The 18,248-nt window shown below is 44.4% G+C and overlaps 2 protein-coding genes across 3 annotated transcripts in view; one reads left to right on the top strand and one right to left on the bottom strand.

Annotated features, from left to right (window-relative positions):
* Positions 1-10,817: 10,817 nt before the first annotated feature.
* Positions 10,818-16,926, top strand: MRPL33 (mitochondrial ribosomal protein L33). The gene is made up of 4 exons (XM_058800997.1): positions 10,818-10,905; positions 11,775-11,793; positions 14,402-14,508; positions 16,614-16,926. The coding sequence occupies exons 1-4, from the start codon at positions 10,884-10,886 to the stop codon at positions 16,661-16,663; spliced, it is 198 nt and encodes a 65-aa protein (XP_058656980.1). The 5' UTR covers positions 10,818-10,883; the 3' UTR covers positions 16,664-16,926.
* RBKS (ribokinase) overlaps positions 16,666-18,248 on the bottom strand; it is a 73,549-nt gene continuing 71,966 nt past the window's right edge. For both annotated transcript variants that reach the window (XM_058800995.1, XM_058800996.1), the window contains exon 8: positions 16,666-18,090. In XM_058800995.1, the coding sequence (XP_058656978.1) occupies positions 17,917-18,090 (174 nt within the window). In that variant the 3' untranslated portion in view covers positions 16,666-17,916. The remainder of the gene's footprint in view (positions 18,091-18,248) is intronic.

The raw sequence follows: 18,248 nt of genomic DNA, 5'->3' as shown, positions 1-18,248 counted from the left end.
TAGCACTAACTCAGGCAGGATTTGTGAGGTTTAACTCACTAATGAGTGCACACTGCTTCAGGAGTCTCATCTGGGAGATTGAGTCTATTCCTGTGTGATCCCACTCACTTATTCTCTTAGACAAATGGGGGCAGGCACTTGCTTTCTTGTATCTGGCAACTACTACAATAACAGCTTCAAAAATAGATTTTGGCAGAGAATTAAAAAAAAAAATTAAAGTGTCCTGACTTTAAAGGCTAGAACAAGGATTAGAAAAAGGTGCTCTGGTAATTCACAGAGAGATAGAAAGTTCCTTCAGTGATGACTGTGTATCATTCATTGTATAGAGTCACTGCCTGAAACATTCCCAGTTCCACGTAGCTAAAAAAAAATAAAAAATGCTGCTCTTCTTGTGACCAAATGTGAAGTCACTCTTCGGATCATGGGGTAATGTCATAAGGGTTTGGTCTGACTCATTTTAAGAGAGAAGATTTTTAAATCAGTGAACAAGGCAGTTCAACATGTCAGTTCAGTCTCCACCCTGTCAGTAGATTTCACATCTAAAATCATAACAAAAGCTGCTAGAAGGGAAACAGGCCCACTGCTCAGCTGCCTTTCTTTGTGCATCTACTTGAAGCCCATCTTGCAGAGAGCTCTTAGCCTCCAGACTAAACACTACTTGGAGCTAAAATAAATATGAATGAACAATGGTAGGACACTCAAGTCAGTTGGTAGTGTGGCAATGTGGTTGTACTGGAAGAGAAGAGAGGCTGAAGAGACAGAAGTCCATCTGTGTGCATTCCTTTGATGGGGGGGGGGGGTGCTTTGCTGAAGTATAATCACTTTTTTCCTTTGCAAACATGAGAAGATAAAAGTGTCCTTATCTCAGAGTTGCCAAAAGGTACAAACAGGGAAATATAACTGGTTTTACCTCTGAGATGCCAAGAGTGACACAGAAAATTAACTGTGTGAGACCACACAGGAGGATTGCCTGATGTAAGGCACTTCACTGGAAGGCCTAAACATCAGTTTTCATGCCAGCCTACAGCTAATGGAAGGATATTTCACCTGCTCTCTGGAGTGGCACATTACCCTAGCTGACCACAGCAGTGGAGGGGACTTGAAATATCTATGGTTGGATGGTATCAGGTTAAGACTTCAGCCCAACCTCTTTATACTTTGCTTTAGCTAAAACTTCCTCCATGGGGCTCATTGAAATCAGTGGGAAACCTCTCAAGGATGCCAGTGAGCTCAGCACAAAGCCAAGCAGCTGCAGATCCAGGCCTTGGTGGTTACAGCTTTGTTTTGGGAGTTTTAGTCTAAATTTTCCAAAGAGTTCAGCTGCTGGTACCAATTGAATGCCAGGACTATTTCATTCCTTCTGACTGGGAATGGATGCCATGTCGTGGGGGAGAGTCAGAGGCTGGGGAGGGGCAGCATTTCCCCAGTGACAACTCTGAGCCATGCACATGGGGCAATCACACACATGTTTCCAAAGGGGCTGGATCCTGGGTGCAAGCGCATTGAAGATGGTCTCTACGTGTGTGCTGTCCCACTGTGTTGGATTTCTGGGTAGCCATAGTTATACTGGAAAATTATTAATGTTTTCTGGAGAACCCCAGCCACACCAACCTAATTTCTCTTGATCAGTCAGTGAGTTACAGGCTCCTTCTGGAACACAGACAACTTCACAGGAAGAAATGTCAATGAACACAGCAGGGCAGCTCCTCCATCCTCCCTTTTAACCAGAGACTGCAGCAGAGTTATGGAAGGTTACAAACCCTGAGCATCCTGGACCACACTGCCAATTACAAGTTGTTCTCTCTCTTGAGAAAAAAAGTCAGGTTCAAACAAATGGCCTTTGCTCCTTGCTGTATTTCACACTGTTTGACCTTTTCTGCTCAGCAGTTGTAAGGATGAGAAAATGAAGCCAAGATTGGCAACTGGTAGATCTCCTGAAAGGGTTAAATGATAAATTGCATCTGACTGAATGAATCCGTGAGACCTACAGCAATTCAGTCTCTCTAAATCGTGGGATTTCATTGGAAGGGGTATAGCTGCATGTGAATGAGGGTAGTAGGGAGACACAAATGCCCCCAAGCTTCTAAGTTTACATCCAAGCATTTACAGCTTGGGAGATGTGAGATACAATTGTGGCTGAAGAACAGGCTAGGACTCTTGTCAAAGTACCAGTTAGTCAGTGGTCTCAGGGTGCTGCTCTCTGAAGACAATGCAGTGCTGGGTTCTAACCTCACATTAAAAGAATTAAAAATAAAACACAAAAAAACTCTAGAGGGGATGTTTTATATAGGCAGAACTAGAAAAAATATGGAAATAATCCTTTTTTTGGATGGAAGTTTGAAATCTAAAGAGTTTTCTATGTAAATTAAGTGATTTTTTAATGTAAAAAAACCCCAACCTGGTGAAAAATGTTTACTCTTTTCCTCATCTTTCCTTTCTCCTCTTCCACTTTTCTCCATGACACTATTGAAAAGGAGTTGAGAGGAAAAGAGACAATTCTGAAGAGAGTTAAATGTTCTTCAAGGCAAAGTTTTTGAACAAAGGACTATGAGCACTTCTACTTCTGGACATTTGACATGTTGAGCTCCCCACTCCATAATTTCTGTGTTCTTCAGGGAAATCCATTTGCCCCTGGGGTTAAGTGCTTCAATTATTAATCCAGGTATATAATCAGGGCTGAATACAGCCACTATGTGAACTATGACTGCTCTCTCATCATATGAGTGGGAAAATTCACAGAAAGTGAGGGAAGCTGTGGCCTCTTCATGCTCCTGTGTAACTTGGCTCCTAATTAAATTCCCTAAATGTGAGTTGAACAGTAGGAGGCCTCCTGTGGGACAGGTAAGTTGGTACAGAGGGCTTTCATTCTTCCCACTTTCGAATTATTACTTCATGAAAAATAGTTATAAAATGTCTGGAATGAATGCTGAGCTAAACATAGAAGGGAGGTGTTTGCCAGTGTCAGATGCTTCCATAAGATGCACGTCACCATGCCTTTCTCAGCTGGTGAGCAGGAGTTTGCAAAGTCTGGCTGAGCATGGAGTGGTTTTACCAGACGTGAGTGAGATGCTATGGAAAAGCAGTCGTATGGTGTTTGAGGTTTCTCTTTGTAACTGGCTCCAGCAATCAAATACACCTCCTCCCAAGCTGTTGTTTCCTACTCTGTACATAAATCTTCCATCTACTTAGCTTGAATTTTGGGTTTTGCTATGAAAGACCTTCTAGATATGAGACATGATTGCCTAGAGAAGGCAGGCAGATAATCTCGGTTGTAGAGTTATATTTTTCAGTGTTAGCTTTCTGGCTTTGCCCTTTAAAGATATGACAGTTGTATATAAGTGGAAGTAATTTAGCCCTGGGGGGGGTGAAATTCTTTTTTAAGCTCTTAATGTAATCTTAGTTTGTTATTGCAAAAAGATCTCTAACCAGGAGCAACTGGGTCCAATCTGATGCTGAATTAAAAATAACTAGAAATCCTGGGGCAGTCCTCTGCAGTGCCAGATGCAGTTGGCGTCAGATGCACGTCTAGCTCAAGTGCATTTGCCTGTATTTTACCCACAGGTACTGCAGGCAGGAGGGCAGCTGGAGGGCTGTCCTGCTGTCTGTCTGCAGGTGAAGGCTCACCAAAGCCATCCCATTGATGCAGAGAGTTCAATTCCCTGGCAATTGTACAACTGCAGAGTAGAAGACAGCTCCTGCCTAGAAGAGGTAAAAGGCAGCGGAAAAGTGCAATGATTGCCTCTGGTTGTTCAGCAGCTCGGAAAACTCTTGGAATTGATTTGGCTCTGCAGACATGCTGAAAACAAATTTAGTCCCATTCCACTAAATTCTTCTGGTTTACTGCTAGCATGAAATGCCCTGACCGTGATTTTACATGCAAGCAGGAGGTCACTGCAGACAGTACTGGTTTCTGTGAACTCTTCAATGCCAGCAACAGGATTTCAAAATGATGCAAGAGTACTTTTGTGCTGAGGAAGAGGTGAGATCTTCAGTTACTCAGAACTAGGTCATCAGAACCTAATGCAGGGAAGGGCTGGGAATATCAGTACACCAGTTGTATCCCAGTATGGACTGCATCATTGTGTGAGCAGGCAGAATATTTGGCAGGAGTTTATCTAAGGTCATATGCTATGGGCCATGTCTCCATCATATTTACAGATCTGATTTTTAGGCCACTATGCCCCTTGGACACATACTGAGTTAAATTAGGTAGCAAGGTGACCTTAAAGATATGGGCTAGAGTTATGGGACCAGCTACATTTAGGGAGCAACACCTGGTCTCTTACTGATCTACACAGTTGGGAACAGCAGTTTTTCCTGTAATGGTGAGCTTAGAGTCTATGTTGTGACAGTTGGGGAAAAAAGGAAGATAAATAGTTTTCCTGATTCCTTTGGTTAGGATAACTTTTGGGGAAAATTTGTAATTCAGTTTAGCCTTGTTTTGTGGGCAGTTCAATAATATCTTGCTCTATATAATGATGTGGGAAAATAACTTGCTCTTTTTCAGACAAGGAATATTTCCAGAAAGATAAGTTGAGCTACATTTACATTATTTGATCTAATAGTTTGGCATCACTGAAGAATATAACATGGGCTAAAAAGTGACTGAAGTGTAGATACATCTTTACTGGTCAACAAAACTCTTACAACAGGCCACCTATGAATATTGTTACAGTGTTTATCTTCTTAGCCTGGTGGGCTGCCTCCCTTCTATAGAAGCTAGACTATTTCTTTATATTTGGGGATGACAGGGCAAGGCCAAATGGTCAGTACTTATGAAATAGAAAGAGGAAAGACTCTTTTTGCAGAGATTGTGCAAGGGTCAAGGAACACACATTGTGCGTCATTAGGGCTTTAGAATTGCTTGTATGTTTTTAAGTAAAATGGATCTAGGGAGAGTACAGCAGAAGAAAAGGATTTAGGGAACTAGCCACAGACAGTTATGCAAGAGCCCAAGACTTCAGATTTCTACATACATTCCTGTGGAACCTCATTTCTAGAACTTGCTCCTATATGGTGATTCATATGTTTTTAAGTATTCATCCCAGGTCTAGTTTGAACCTGAGCTCAGCAGACAGAAATGAATGGAACACTGCCCTGCTTAACTCTGTTTTTCTGCTATCCCATCAGGTGTAAAGGAGTGACTGGCTTCAGAAGCACAAATGCGTGGAAAAGGGAGCGATGATGCATTCAGTGCTTGCAGCTATGAAGCCCTGGGGCCTCTCAGCCCAATGTTCATAAATCAAACATCCATCAAACCACAAGACACTGCAAGTTTATGTCCCTCACCTCCTTCCCAGCTCTCTGCCCTTCACAAAATCCACAATATTCCTACTTGAAATTCCTCAGAGACACACTATTACCAGACATAGACACACAGACAGACAGACAGACAGGCATCAGTTAGTGAGGTACAGCTCATAAGTAATTCACTAAAGAGTCTGCTGGGATAGGGGAGGGAACTGCTGTGGGTGTATTGTTCCAGTCCCATCATTTCCCAAAACACTGAATGAAATAATAACTTGTTTATAATACTGCATGACATCAAGGCAATGCTACATAGCTACACTTGAGAAACAGCTTTGAACCCTGTGACCTTCCTTCAAGTGAGAAAGTCTTTAGGGAGGCCACGGGATGCAGAAAGCTGTATCCTTCTTCTGGTTCTCTAGATCCACTTGTCCCCTTGAACCACCTGTTTTCTTTTCCCTTACAGCTGTTAACTCTGGTTTGAAGCTAAAGATATCCCCTTGCCAAGCAGCCATGTGAGTGATACACCAATTCATTCCAGAGTAGGTTTCTGACATAAAATGAAACAAGTCCAGGCACTTGATCCATCCTCCTCCATTAAGCTACAGGAGGAAAAAAATCATTCCCTATCTGTGTCCCACTGTGTTCACATTACATAACTATCTCCCCTGTTTGCCTTTACCCACCCTGCTTAAAAGTACTCGACCTGACAGGTTCACAGCTTTGATTTTGATACACTCTTTCTTTTCCCTAACACCACAGCTAAATCCTTTGTGTTACACAGCAAACAATTGCACCTTCCTTTGAAGGTGCACTAGGTACATGGCCTGATTGAATTCAGTGTTTCTAAGCAATAGAGAGAATCTGCTGACCAGTTAACCTCTTGTATTTTCTTCTTTTACAGGGAAGTAAAAACAAAAGCAATCCAAAATTTAGAAGGGGGAAAAAAAGCACCAAAACAAATGAGAACTGATCCTGCTCTCCTGAGAGAATGTTTACTTTAGAGATGTAAGCTAATGCATCTCCTGTCTTGTCTTTCCCCTAGGCAGCTTCTTTCAAAGAAAGGAATAATATCTTCAGCATCAGTGCGGGTGTCTCATGTCCGGGGACTAATCACTTCCAGGACTGAGCCCTGATGACTTAAGCTGCTCTGTGCACAAAACTCCACGCATGGAAGACAAAAACATTGTTCTGTTGCCCCAAAAAGGGAAGAAGGTTTCAAGGCTTGCTAAAAACAACCTCTGATCAGCTGTACACATCGAGACACTGTTGTCTTTGGTGTCCCAGATGGTCCCAGCTGTTGGCATAAGCACTGACAATGACATTCATTCCTTTTGCACACAAGTCCTATGCAAGCCCAATTTTTCAGCTGCCTGCTGATGGAAAGTGAAATTCACACAGAGAAAAGCTTTCCTTGAGGCCCACAGGATCCCAAAGCTTGTGGAAAAATGGGGAGGATTAGTTGTAGGATCACTTCCGGCCACTATCTAATTTTATCTGTGTGTCACTGATACCGAACGTCATTCTTTTTATTATGAGAACCCCTCAACAAACAGGGCTAAAAATAAAAGGCAAGAGCTCGTAGCTGGCACAAACTGTGCTGCATGGACTCCAATTTGTATAGCAGGAACTATAATCACTCTGAGACGTGCCCAAGCCCTCGGGCATCCCACGGGATTTCAGTCACTTGTTTACAAGGTGTTTTGATTTGCAGCTGTTTGACTGCAGTGGCATTTCAAGAGGGGGCGGTTTGAAAGGATGTTGTTACTGTGGATGCCGGGATTGGGAAACGGGTATTGAAAAATCACACAAGAAACAGGCGAGTGCTGTCTTTGTTCTTCCCTCCTTACACATGAATGACGTCAGTGCAGGGGAAAGGAGCTCCAGAACAGATCCAGAGATCAATGCTCTGGAAGGAATAAGCAGGGTGCAGGTAAATCCCTGAAAGCAGAGCTGTGCCCTAAGCACACCAGAGTGCCCCACATCTGATCTAAGGGGACTAAGTTCTGGAGGTAAAAAGGGAAGCATCCAAGCCCATTGCTTTTCCACCTTTTCTAACAAGATTATCACACCTAAGAACTAGGGTAAAGGCCACTTCAAACAGACCAGCAGCTGAAATGGATTTAGTCACTGGCTCAAAGTGATTTAGCACTTCAGATGGCTCTTTCCATAATTCCCGCTCTCCTGACCTGAACAGTCCTCTTTCAGAACTGCATTAAGCTAATGCCCACTTTCTTCTGGCCCTGTTGGGATAATGGATTCAAATATGCAGAAAGAATGTAAAAATCCATCTGTTATCTGGGATGAGTGATTTGCACAATGGTGCCCATGAGTATTTGTTTAACACTGCGGACAGCAGGGCACTGCTAAGTGGTAACACGCTGAGAAAGGGAAAGAAGGGAGGAGAAAGTAGCCTGGCTGTTTAAAAGCTATGTCCACCAATCTGTCTGCATTTTTTTGGCTTAGTTAGATGTTTGCCTGTTTTTTGTGGGAAACCAGGAAGGACACGTGGAGCTTTTCCCAGGCTTTAGCGTTATTCTCTTGTTTCCAGCCCTGGATTTTGTATGCGTTAATTACAGCAACTCACGTAGGAAATCCAGTGCCAAGAGGACATTTACCTTGCAAACATTTCAGCTGCTGCCCCCTCTCCCCTTCTGTGGCTTTCTCGAGCCATGGCTGACTGGAGGCACCGTGCTGCTCTTGAAGAAGCCTCACCCTTGCCAACCTCAGTCACCAGCCCTTTGCCTGCTCAGTGTGTGCCAGAAACCTGGCTGCACTTTCTTGGCAGGGAGCAGCCATCTCCTCACTTCCTGAAGGTGAAGGAGGGCTCAGCCTAGAATATAAAGCATAAAATGGGAAAGAAGCAGTTAGATTATACCATGACAAATTGTTGTTTTTCTAGGGAGGTAAAAAGCCACCCTATGTTTGATTCTGAGTGACATTGATCAGTTTGGCACCAGCAACTTCTCTGCTGGAGTCACGAGTGACTACTCTTTAAGCAAGTACCAGAATTATCTAGGCTGGCATTACAGTTCATCACACTCCTTGCTTTCTTTAGGCAAAGTTGAAGGAAAAATCTGCATTTGCACTGCACATGCCATCAAAGATCTCAAAGAACATGACTTATCCTAGCCCACATGCCAAATCTGAATCAGAGCCAGGGTCAGAAATTCTCACTCTCTCTCCTTTCCTCCAGCCAGGATAACTTCTCCTCAAGGTCAGCTATGACTGTTGCCATCAGGGGCATGTGACACTTGTCAGCACCTTGCCACACATACCAGTTTCAGACTCCCTGGGTTTTACCCATAGCTATTGAGAACTGTCTACAGAAAAGGCTGCTAAAAAGAAAGTTGAAGACTGTTGAAGTCTATTCTAATCCACAGTGTCTATATTTGTGCAGCCCGTGTCACAGCAGAGCAGAGAAAATGTCACTGGAACAGTTTTCTTTCTGCCAACAGGCAAGAGGTTTAAAAAGAGGCAGTAACCTCTATTTGATGATGTGTTTCTACAAATGTTTAACTTGCTATTTCATTTAGAAATCATCTTTAATGTTGATTTATATTCCTGGCAGTGAAGTCAGGAGGTTGGCAATCCCATTCCTTTTCAGTCTGTGCTCTGACTGAGGCAATAACACAGATCAAAGAGAAGGAGTCTTACAGCACTCACATTTTCTCATCTCAAATGTTTTCAAGTTCTCACTCTGATATTCATGGGCAGATTATGTAACTACTAGATTTATACTTCTGAAGGCCACATAGTAAAGACTGAAATGTTGTATCATTAAGAGGAGGTATTTGGAAATAATTGAATTGAATAAAGGAACAACATATCAAGTAAACACTTGACACAAGCAGCAATGTTTTAGTAGAGATGTCATTTTGCTCCAGTCTTTTATAGGGTCAGCCTCTTGTTTTCATGCCATAGAATATATAATTAACTGCATGTTATTATACATTCTAAGTCTTGTTTTTCATCTAAATATGTCAAGCTGACATTTTTTTTTGCCTTAGTAATTGCTAAATATTCAAGGACTTGAATTCCATCAATAACAGTTTACCTAACTGATGGAAGCAGAGTAAGCCACGGACCTTCTGTGAATTTTTCAGAGGGTAATATATTATTAGTTCATTACAGTTCATTATCTAATGGGTCAGAGGAATATGAAGACTTGCTTTGGTGCCTGCCTTGAGCCTCCCTGCCCATGGCTTTTGTACAGTATCTCATGAACACTGATAGGTTTAGTTGCCTAATGATTTGGGGACTTTGACTGCATAGCAGCACCCCCTTTTTAATAAAAAAGAGAACAAAAGCAGGCAGAGGTTAGCAGATCATAGCATGGTTGGGGTTGGAAGAGACCTTTTAGCCTATCTCATCAACCCAGCACTATCAGTGTAACCCCTAAATCACTAAATCATCTCCCTGCACCACATCCAGACATCTCTTAAACACCTCCAGGGATGGTGACTCCATCATCTCCCTGGGCAACCTATTCCAGTGCCTAAAATGCACTGAAGGATGAGAGAACAGACTGAGAGCAGCCCTGAGGAGAAGGACTTGGGGGTTTTTGCTGATGAGAAGTGCAACATGACACAGTCATGTGCAGGCAGGTTGGGGCTCAGAGCAACCTGGTCTAGTGGGAATTGTCCCTGCCCATGGTGGGAGTTGGGATGAGATGATCTTTAAGGTCCCTTCCAAGCCAAACCGCTGCATGATTCCATGCAGTGGGACAGGACTCCGATGTGCTGGCAGCCAGAGGGCACAGCCTGTGGGGACATCATGGCTGGGCATGTCCTCCTCTGCACTGCCGTGAGCCACTGCTGGACAGACACACAGACAGGCTGCCAGCACGTGCTGGGACAGGCCTGCATGGGGAGATCACAGAATTGTCTGGGTCTGAAGGGACCTCTGGAGACCATTTAGTCCAACACCCTGCCAAGGCAGGGTCACCTAGAGCAGATCACTGAGGAAGGAACACATCCCATGTCCAGGTGCATCTTGAATGTCTCCAGAAAGGGAGACTCCACAACATCCCTGGGCAGCCTGTTCCAGTCCTCTGACACTCACTGCAAAGAAATTCTTCCTCATGTTGAGGCGGAACTTCTTTTGTTTTAGTTTATGTCACTGCACCTTGCCCTGGGCACCATCCTCGTGGCACCCACCTTTGAGATATTTATATGCACTAGTGAGATCCCCTCTCACTTTTCTCTTCTCTAGATAAAACAGGCCCAGTTCCCACAGCCTTTATTCATGAGAGAGAAGCTCCAGTCCCTCACTCATCTCTGCTGCCCTCCACCAGGTACTGTCCAGCAGCTCCGTGTCCCTCTTGTCCTGAGGAGCTCAGAGCTGACACAGCACTCCAGGTGTGCCTCACCAGGCTGCGCAGAGGGGCAGGATCACCTCCTCGGCCTGCTGGCCACAGCTTGTGCTGGATGCGGACGCGGGCACGGGCACGATCACAGACGCACAGATACACAGACACACAGACACGGGCACGGGAGCGCCGCCGGCCCCGCCCGTGGGCGGTGCGGCCCTGCCGGCCCGGCCCCGCTGCCCGGCCCCGCGCCCCGGACGCGGTTGTGGCGGCGGAAGGGAAGGGGCGGGGCGGTGGCGGTGGCGGTGGCGGCGGGCCCGGCGCGATGTTCCTGACGGCGGCGGCCCGTGAGTGGCGCGGGCGCGGCGGGGCCGGGCGGCGGCAATGGCAATGGCCGTGGCCGTGGCAGTGACCGCGGGGGCGGCTCTGAGGGCGGGCGGCTCCGGCGGCGCGACCTTGGTGACTCCTCCCGGCCCTTCCCCGCCCTTCCCCTCCATCGGCCGCGGGGCCTCCCAGGGTGCCCCGGAGGAACCGCAGTGTGACCTAAACGAGACTTGCACAGACACAATAAACATAACCTCCCTTTTTTTAGTGGGGATTTGAACTTGTGCTGCAGATTTATGATTACCTTAACTTCAGGGAGATGACAGAGCAGTAGTTCAGCCTGTTTCGTGCTGTGCTGTGGGTTAGCTGAGCGGGCCCCCAGGCAGGTCCGTGGGAGGTCGGGCCCGGCTGAGAAGCGCTCCCTGCTCTGCCCCTGTGGCCGTGCCAGCCCTTGTGCTGGCACCACAGCGGGAACAAAAGCTGGGATGGTGGAAACAAATCCAGGAGACTGGGACTGCAGTTTGCACCAGCAATGCTCCTCACACCTGTCTCAACTTCACATTCACCCAGAGAATCATACTCGGCTCTGACACTGAAAACTTACTGAGAACATCTGGAGGGTGCAGCAAGTGCAGCCTGTCATGCTGGGCACTGCATTTGCACAGACACAAAGGTGATATGATGCACAAAGAGCAGGGAGCTGGCAGCACGTGGAAGAATGAGTGGTGCTTTATCGTGACAGTGAATCTCTTTGCACTATGGCTCTGGGGCTTTAGCAAAGTCAGGCCACGAAACACACTTAATCTTTGTATGTTGCATATAAAGGAAAAAGATAAAATGGTAACTGTTTCTTCTGTTTTTCTCTTCTTCATGCTGAAAAAAACCAAACCAGTGGCCAAGAGCAAATCTAAGTAAGTGATGGTTTTCCTCACCAGTTTTTGATTACTGTTATGTTGTATCTTTACAAAATGTTAAGCTTCTCTAGAATTTTTTAATATACCTGAGAGAATTCCAGTCTTTGAGTCTGGCTGCATCCTCTCAGCCATTCTGTATGTGTGTCTTCTCACAGGTAAGTACAGAACGGTGTGAAAACTCTGCCATGGGTTCTGAACTTGCAGCAGAGGCAGGTTTTGTCCTATGGGCTGTTGCATTGAGCTCAGCAGTAATCTCCCAAGCTCCCTGCACAAAGGGGAGCACACCTCTGTGCTCTGTGATTAGAGAGGTTGTAAATTATCCAAGTATTTTCCCTGTTGTTCACCTGTCATACCTTTTTAGCTGAGGAGAGTAAACTAAGGTACAACATGGGTCTTTGTTGTCTGTGGTGTGGACTTTGGGCAGGTGCTGTGAAGCTCTGCCATAGCCAGAGTGCAGAACACTTCCTAGGCTGAGCATATTCCTGAGTTTGGGTGTGAGGAATGGATGGGGTGCAGTCAGCACCCTGAGTTTGGGTGTGAGGAATGGATGGGGTGCTCTGAGCATCTCAGTTTGCTCTCTAGTCCAGCTGAGCAGAGATGTTAGTGGGCTCTGGAAAGAAATTAGTCACAGTCCTCTGACCTGTGTTAAGGATTGGAAAGAAAGGAATATGTGCTTTGAGCACACCAGTGCTCTTGCAATGTAGGCACAAGGAAACAAGATCATGTGGAGAAACTGACTTGGATCCAGAATGCTCTTTGTAAGAAAATTAGCTAGACAAATCCAAGAGGCTAAACTGGTACATTTATGTGGACTCATTCCTATTTTCCCTTCCCAGAATTTGCATTCTGTGTGAGTGTATTATACTTGATTCCACACAGGCCTGGGATCTATGGCCTTTGGTACATTTTCTGTATTTTGGTTTTTTTAAGAACCTGCCCCCAGCAGAGCCAGTACCGACCACTTGCCACATTTGAGCAGATTCTTCTGTACAGAATTTCTGCACAATTGTCAGGCTTTTAAATTAAGAAAGCACTTCCCAAGTATGTGCCTGACAGAGAGCAACTTGACATCTCATTGTTCTACTGTTATCTGTTCAAAAAACAAACACAGCAAACCAGGAAGTTTCTGCAAGGTGAAAAAGTAGCTTTTTTAAATGGTGTTACTAATGTTCATGTAGGGATTTTTACCACACGCTCCCCTTTTTGTTTTTTAAACCCGATGTTTCTTTCTGTTCTTTTACAGTCCCATATGCACTCCAGTAATATGTTCTTATATTATTTATTATTATTTATCCTTCTCCATTCCCCTTGGGTTTCTTCTTGTCCTGACAGCTTTCTAATGTTTTCTACCTCTGCTCCTTGTTACATTCCTTCACAGGGGAGTAATTTTTTTGAGCAAGGTGTATTGTTTTGAATGGGCTTGGCCTCAGATGTGTGGTGCACAAGAATTTGAAGGCCTGGCCACACTGATGCCACTGATTCCTCCAGAAAGGGGAAACTGCCCAGAGGCTTTGAGGAAGTGGGTGAGATATAGGGAAAGGAGTCTTTGTGGTTACTGAAGCTTCACAGCACACCTGCAGTAGTGTGCAGGACAGGACAACAACCAGGAATAATCCCAAAAGTATGTTCAGTCAGTTGTCTGCAGGAATTCAGTGTCTTTCTTTTTATTTTGAACTCAATAGTAAATTAGATTGCAAAGCTGCAAAGGAAGAGCTTAAGGAAGTAACGGGTCAGAGCTGTACAAGTGAGGAAGAACGGGTTCATTTTGACAGACCATTTTGTTAGAAACAGGAAAATACAGGAAAATGGAAAGTGAACTGAGATGTATCCATCTCTTCATTGAAATGGAAGGGAAAGATATAATTTACAGACTGGTTTGAGGGTTTTACATTTCTTTTGAAACTGGGAAGTTGCTTGGATCTTGGCATACTTCTAGACTGGAGGTGTGGAGCAGCTTCCTCAGTCTCCTGCTCCCGGGACACCGCGGTTGCTGCCAGCCTGCCCCGCAAACCAAGAGCCCTCCAGTGGGGAAGGGGATTCCCGGGGCTGGGTTAATAACGAGTTCTGTATCTCCAGCAGGATGGTGCCAAGGGGTTCTGCTTCTCCTTTCGCATGCCTCTTGTGCCAGCCTATCTGCTGAGCTTCCTCTCTGCATGAGGAAGTGATAGTCTGTGATACAGTGTTATCTACAGCCTGAACATCTTCAACTACCATCATCCTTCCTCTCTTGCCCTTAGCTTGTAAGCCTTAGTGACTCAACTGTATGCTGATTTTCCTTTTTGTCTCTCCTGCTTCTACTCCTCCCACCTCACTGTTTTTTGGAGGAGTTACTCCTCTCTAGGCTTGTACCCTTGTATATTAAAGATATATCCTTAATATCCTTAAGGAATTACTTACTTAAACTTGATGCTGGAGCTTATGGTTTAGTGTTTGTCTGTGTTAAAAGTTAAGTGTACATAGTTTTGATACTCCCATCCCTGAAGTTGAAATGAAATGTGATTGTCTCAAACTGTGTGTGCTGAAAGCTTGTCCAGTAGCCATGCCCTGGCAGGTTGGTGGGCCCTCAGTGAGTGCCCTGACACAGAGCCATCCCTTGTGACTGTAGGTACATACTGGTGAGGATGAAGAGCGCTGCAGAGACAGGCTACTGCTTCAACATCAGGAGACTGCGGCTGCAGGAAAAACTGGTCCTGCTGAGATACGATCCCATCGGTAAGGGCTCGTGCTTTGTGTGAGCTTCTCTGACTCTGTGGGAGACAAGATTTGAATGCAACAGGATTTTTCCCATCTAAGCAGAATATGTCATAACATGTTTCATACTGAAATGACTGTACAGTTGCTGTTCTTCATGACATTCCAGTGGGAAGTAAATGTTACCCTCATTTTACAGATTGTGGCAGTGAAACAAAGTAATGACTTGCCTGACACATCAGAGACTTTGATGACAGCCATGCCACATGTCACTGGCGAAGTCGAGTGACACAGGAGTTCTTTCATTCTGTTTCTTTGTGTGGTTTGCTAGACTGTGCTACCTCCAACAAGCAGGCACAAAGTATGCATCAACAGAAGTGTTCTGTTAAGCTGCGGTGGGAGCTCTAGACCAGAAATTTTAACCATCTCTTACAAAATGGACTTTTTCTTCTAAAGAAATAGGCACAGATTCTTCCTATTCCACAAATGATATCACTCTCCAGATGGCAGTTAGTGGATTCTTTTATGTTCCCCTGGTCCTTGCAGATTTTCTCTGTTTAAGAATCTGATTTGTTGGACAGGTTATAGCACCTGCCACACTGTCTTTTGCTCACCCAGCTTTTTGAAATGTGACTAAGGGTTCAAGTTTCTGTTGTTAGCATTAAAAAGCTGAATTTTATATAAAAAGCTTAAACCAAACCATATTAGAAATAACATGCTGTAGCTAATGCAAAAAAGGCTTATTTAAAGTTGTAGAATATAAGAAATGTATTAAGCAGCTCTAAGTAGATAATGGATGGCCAGTTCAATGCTGTGATAATGCATGTGATTCGAGTTTATTTTTTCTTACAATGTTCTTGTTAGAGGACTACCTTTTCATTCTCAGAGCTAACAGTACAGGAGCTTTGAGAGGTGAGAGACACCACCAGGGAAGCAATATGCAGTTTTCAAAGGTGACAGAGGTTGTGGCTTTCCTTTTGAATTCCACACAGAAGGGCAATCAGAGATCTCTGGCATTATATTCTTGAATAAGAAAAATAAATTATTGCACTGAAACAGTGTGCAGAGTGATCCTCCAGAAGCTTTGCAACTTGTAGGAAAGTGAAGAAAAAGAAGAACTTAGAACATGTAGTAGGTTGCTGAAGAAAGGTTTGATCTTTTTAGCCTGTAGTAGAACACAAGTGAGAAATTGATGTGAGAAAGTGTTGCATGTGTGAAGGGAAGTAAATTTGAGTCTAGATAACAACTCACATCAGGAATATGTTTGGAAGCATTTTCACTTGGCATGTGTTTTCACCTTATGTTTTATACTTCTTAGAAACCTGGGACATCCACAGAATGAAGCATTTTAGTGAAGTAGTGGCAGGATTGCCCAAGTTTCACTACCTCCCAGCTGCAGCAACAGAATCTGTACTATCTGCAGGATTTCTTAAAATGAAACTTTTTTGTGGAAGAGGAGATTTTGTTGTGTGGACTGCTCTTGCGTAGCTTTCAAAGGAATTCATATAATGAAACTAACCAAACTGTGGATTTTCAGATGACACTTTAAAGCTTTGCTCTGCTTTATTTTGTAATTTTTGGTTTTCATTAATGTATTGACTATGCCTAACCTGCCCCTGCAGGTTTTTTTTTGCAAACACCTGCATCAGGCGTTGTGGTCACGGCCACTTTGTGCCTCGCTGAGAGATCCACAGGACAATTGGCTAAGTTCTCAGTCAGTCTGTGAGGCCAACTGGATCCAGCTCATCATCTGTAGTTGTTTGGGCTCTGGAGTTGAAGAGTAGTAGAAAGCAGAAAGAACCTATTTTTGTCCCTACATTGAACAGCTATGACTCAGAACAGTCACACAGAGCAGATGTTGAGTGTTTTCAGTCACTTGCATTCTGACACTTACTCTCACAGAGGTAAAGTGGACATCTTAGGAACTAAAAATTACATGTGGTTAAGTGAAAGCACACGAAACTCCTTCAAGACTTGGTTAACAACAGTGGTGTGCCAGTCAGTTGCTGCACACTCATTTAAGCAGTGAAGGCAGCCAGGAGAAAAGGAACGTGGGCTGGTTGAATTGAATTTTAACACTTCAGGCTTCTTAACGGATTCTTTTTTCTCTTTTTTTTCCCCTATAGCAAAACAACGTGTCCTCTTCACAGAGAAGAGAAAAATCCGTTCTGTGTGAACAATGACTGGAGTTGATTTATACACAAGACAAGGATGGTCTGGGGGGAGGATGGGGTGAACACTGATTCAGAAATCCAGCAACATGGGCTGAAAACAGAGGAAATGAACTGGGATCACCGTCTCCTGTGATTTGAAAACCATTGTGAATAAAACAATGTAGAGAGAGAAAATTCTTAATGTCTGGACATAGATCATCACAGTAACATTTATTTATCTTTTGAGTTATTTTTACAGTGTTCAATTAAAAAAAATTAAATAGCAAATCCCATTGTCTGTGTTTTCTATTGTGAAAGAGGCTGTAATCTTCAAAGGAACTATTGTTTTATAAAGCAATAAAAATTAACATTTTCCACAGCAGGAATTCAATGGCAGGATTGCAAGTTTTTCTAACCTACCAGCCACAGATGCGACAGTAGTGACCACGGGCTGGTGTCATAACTTGGAGGGGTAATGTTGCACCAGCTCCTTCTGAGGACAGCAGGAATGGGAACCTAGATGAGTTTTTGGATAAGCTATTAATATGGTTATAGGCTTTATAATAGGTATTATTTTCAGCCAGGTTAGTAGGACAGATTTTTCATTCTTGGGTTTTTGTCAAACATGAAGAAAACAGCCAAGGTAGTTCTCTGATGTTTTTGTAAGCATTTTATCCTTGATTAGCTTGCCTGTGTTCAGAGCAATGTGGCCAGAGACATTTTTCCAAGCCTACCTCAGTAGCAGTGGTGTCCTGTTTGCAGTTGGAGGGACCTTGCTGAGTGTGGGGTGGCACAGAGTGCAGTGCCACACCTGAGGCACATGGGCACAGGCACGCCCAGGCTCCATGTACGGGGCTTTGTGGTGAGCCAAACACTGGCCCTGGAGTTTGAGCACTGAAGTTGCAGTCTCAAAGCTAATGCTCTGCTTCACGTGCTGCCATTTCACATAAGCACTTCTGATAAAATCAAGTGCAAATACTGTCAGGAGCCCATACCCTGCAGGTGTTTGCTGTAAACTTCATGTAGTTCAATAAGGCACACTGTGTGGGATGGCCACAGGGCTGTGTGGGGCCAGAGAGAGCTGCTGTGCTGTGTTTGAGAGACCCACCACCCACACCCCATCTACTGCTGTGCAACAGGAACACAAGGATTCCTGAAACGAGAAGCAAAGAGACTCTGCTGGCCTTTCCAGTCAGCAGAGGAGAACCTCAGTGCAGTCAGGAGAATAATGCTGTCTGGTATGAGATAAAATCAGTACAGTGAGCTAGACTATCAATTAGAAAAGGTCCTGAGGCAAGTCCTTCCTGTAAGGATATGAAGATTGTGTCCCTGGTGCCTGGACGCTCACTGATGCGACGCAGTTGGACTTCCTGATCATTTCCTCCATGCATAACTTGGGATAGTAGGCCAGGTAGAAGGCCAGTGCTCCCACAAAACTGTCTCCAGCGCCCTAGAATAAAACAACAAACAAGCTTAAGTGTATTTGCACAGGGAAACAATTCAGATGCCTTTACCGGAAAGACACAAGCTGTAGCACTGATTGCAGGGGTCAGGAAATTGTTCAGGGGTTGAGTTCAATACACTTCTCTATGCCTAGGAAATTTTGTA

This window comes from Ammospiza caudacuta, chromosome 3, assembly GCF_027887145.1.
Source record: "Ammospiza caudacuta isolate bAmmCau1 chromosome 3, bAmmCau1.pri, whole genome shotgun sequence".
Taxonomy (NCBI): domain Eukaryota; kingdom Metazoa; phylum Chordata; class Aves; order Passeriformes; family Passerellidae; genus Ammospiza; species Ammospiza caudacuta.
This window is presented reverse-complemented; position numbering and strand designations above follow the sequence as displayed.

Coding starts and splice junctions, on each gene's coding strand:
- MRPL33 (XM_058800997.1), top strand. CDS start 10,884: ATGTTCCTGACGGCGGCGGCCC. Junction 14,509..16,613: donor GCTGAGATACGATCCCATCG/GTAAGGGCTCGT, acceptor TTTCCCCTATAG/CAAAACAACGTGTCCTCTTC.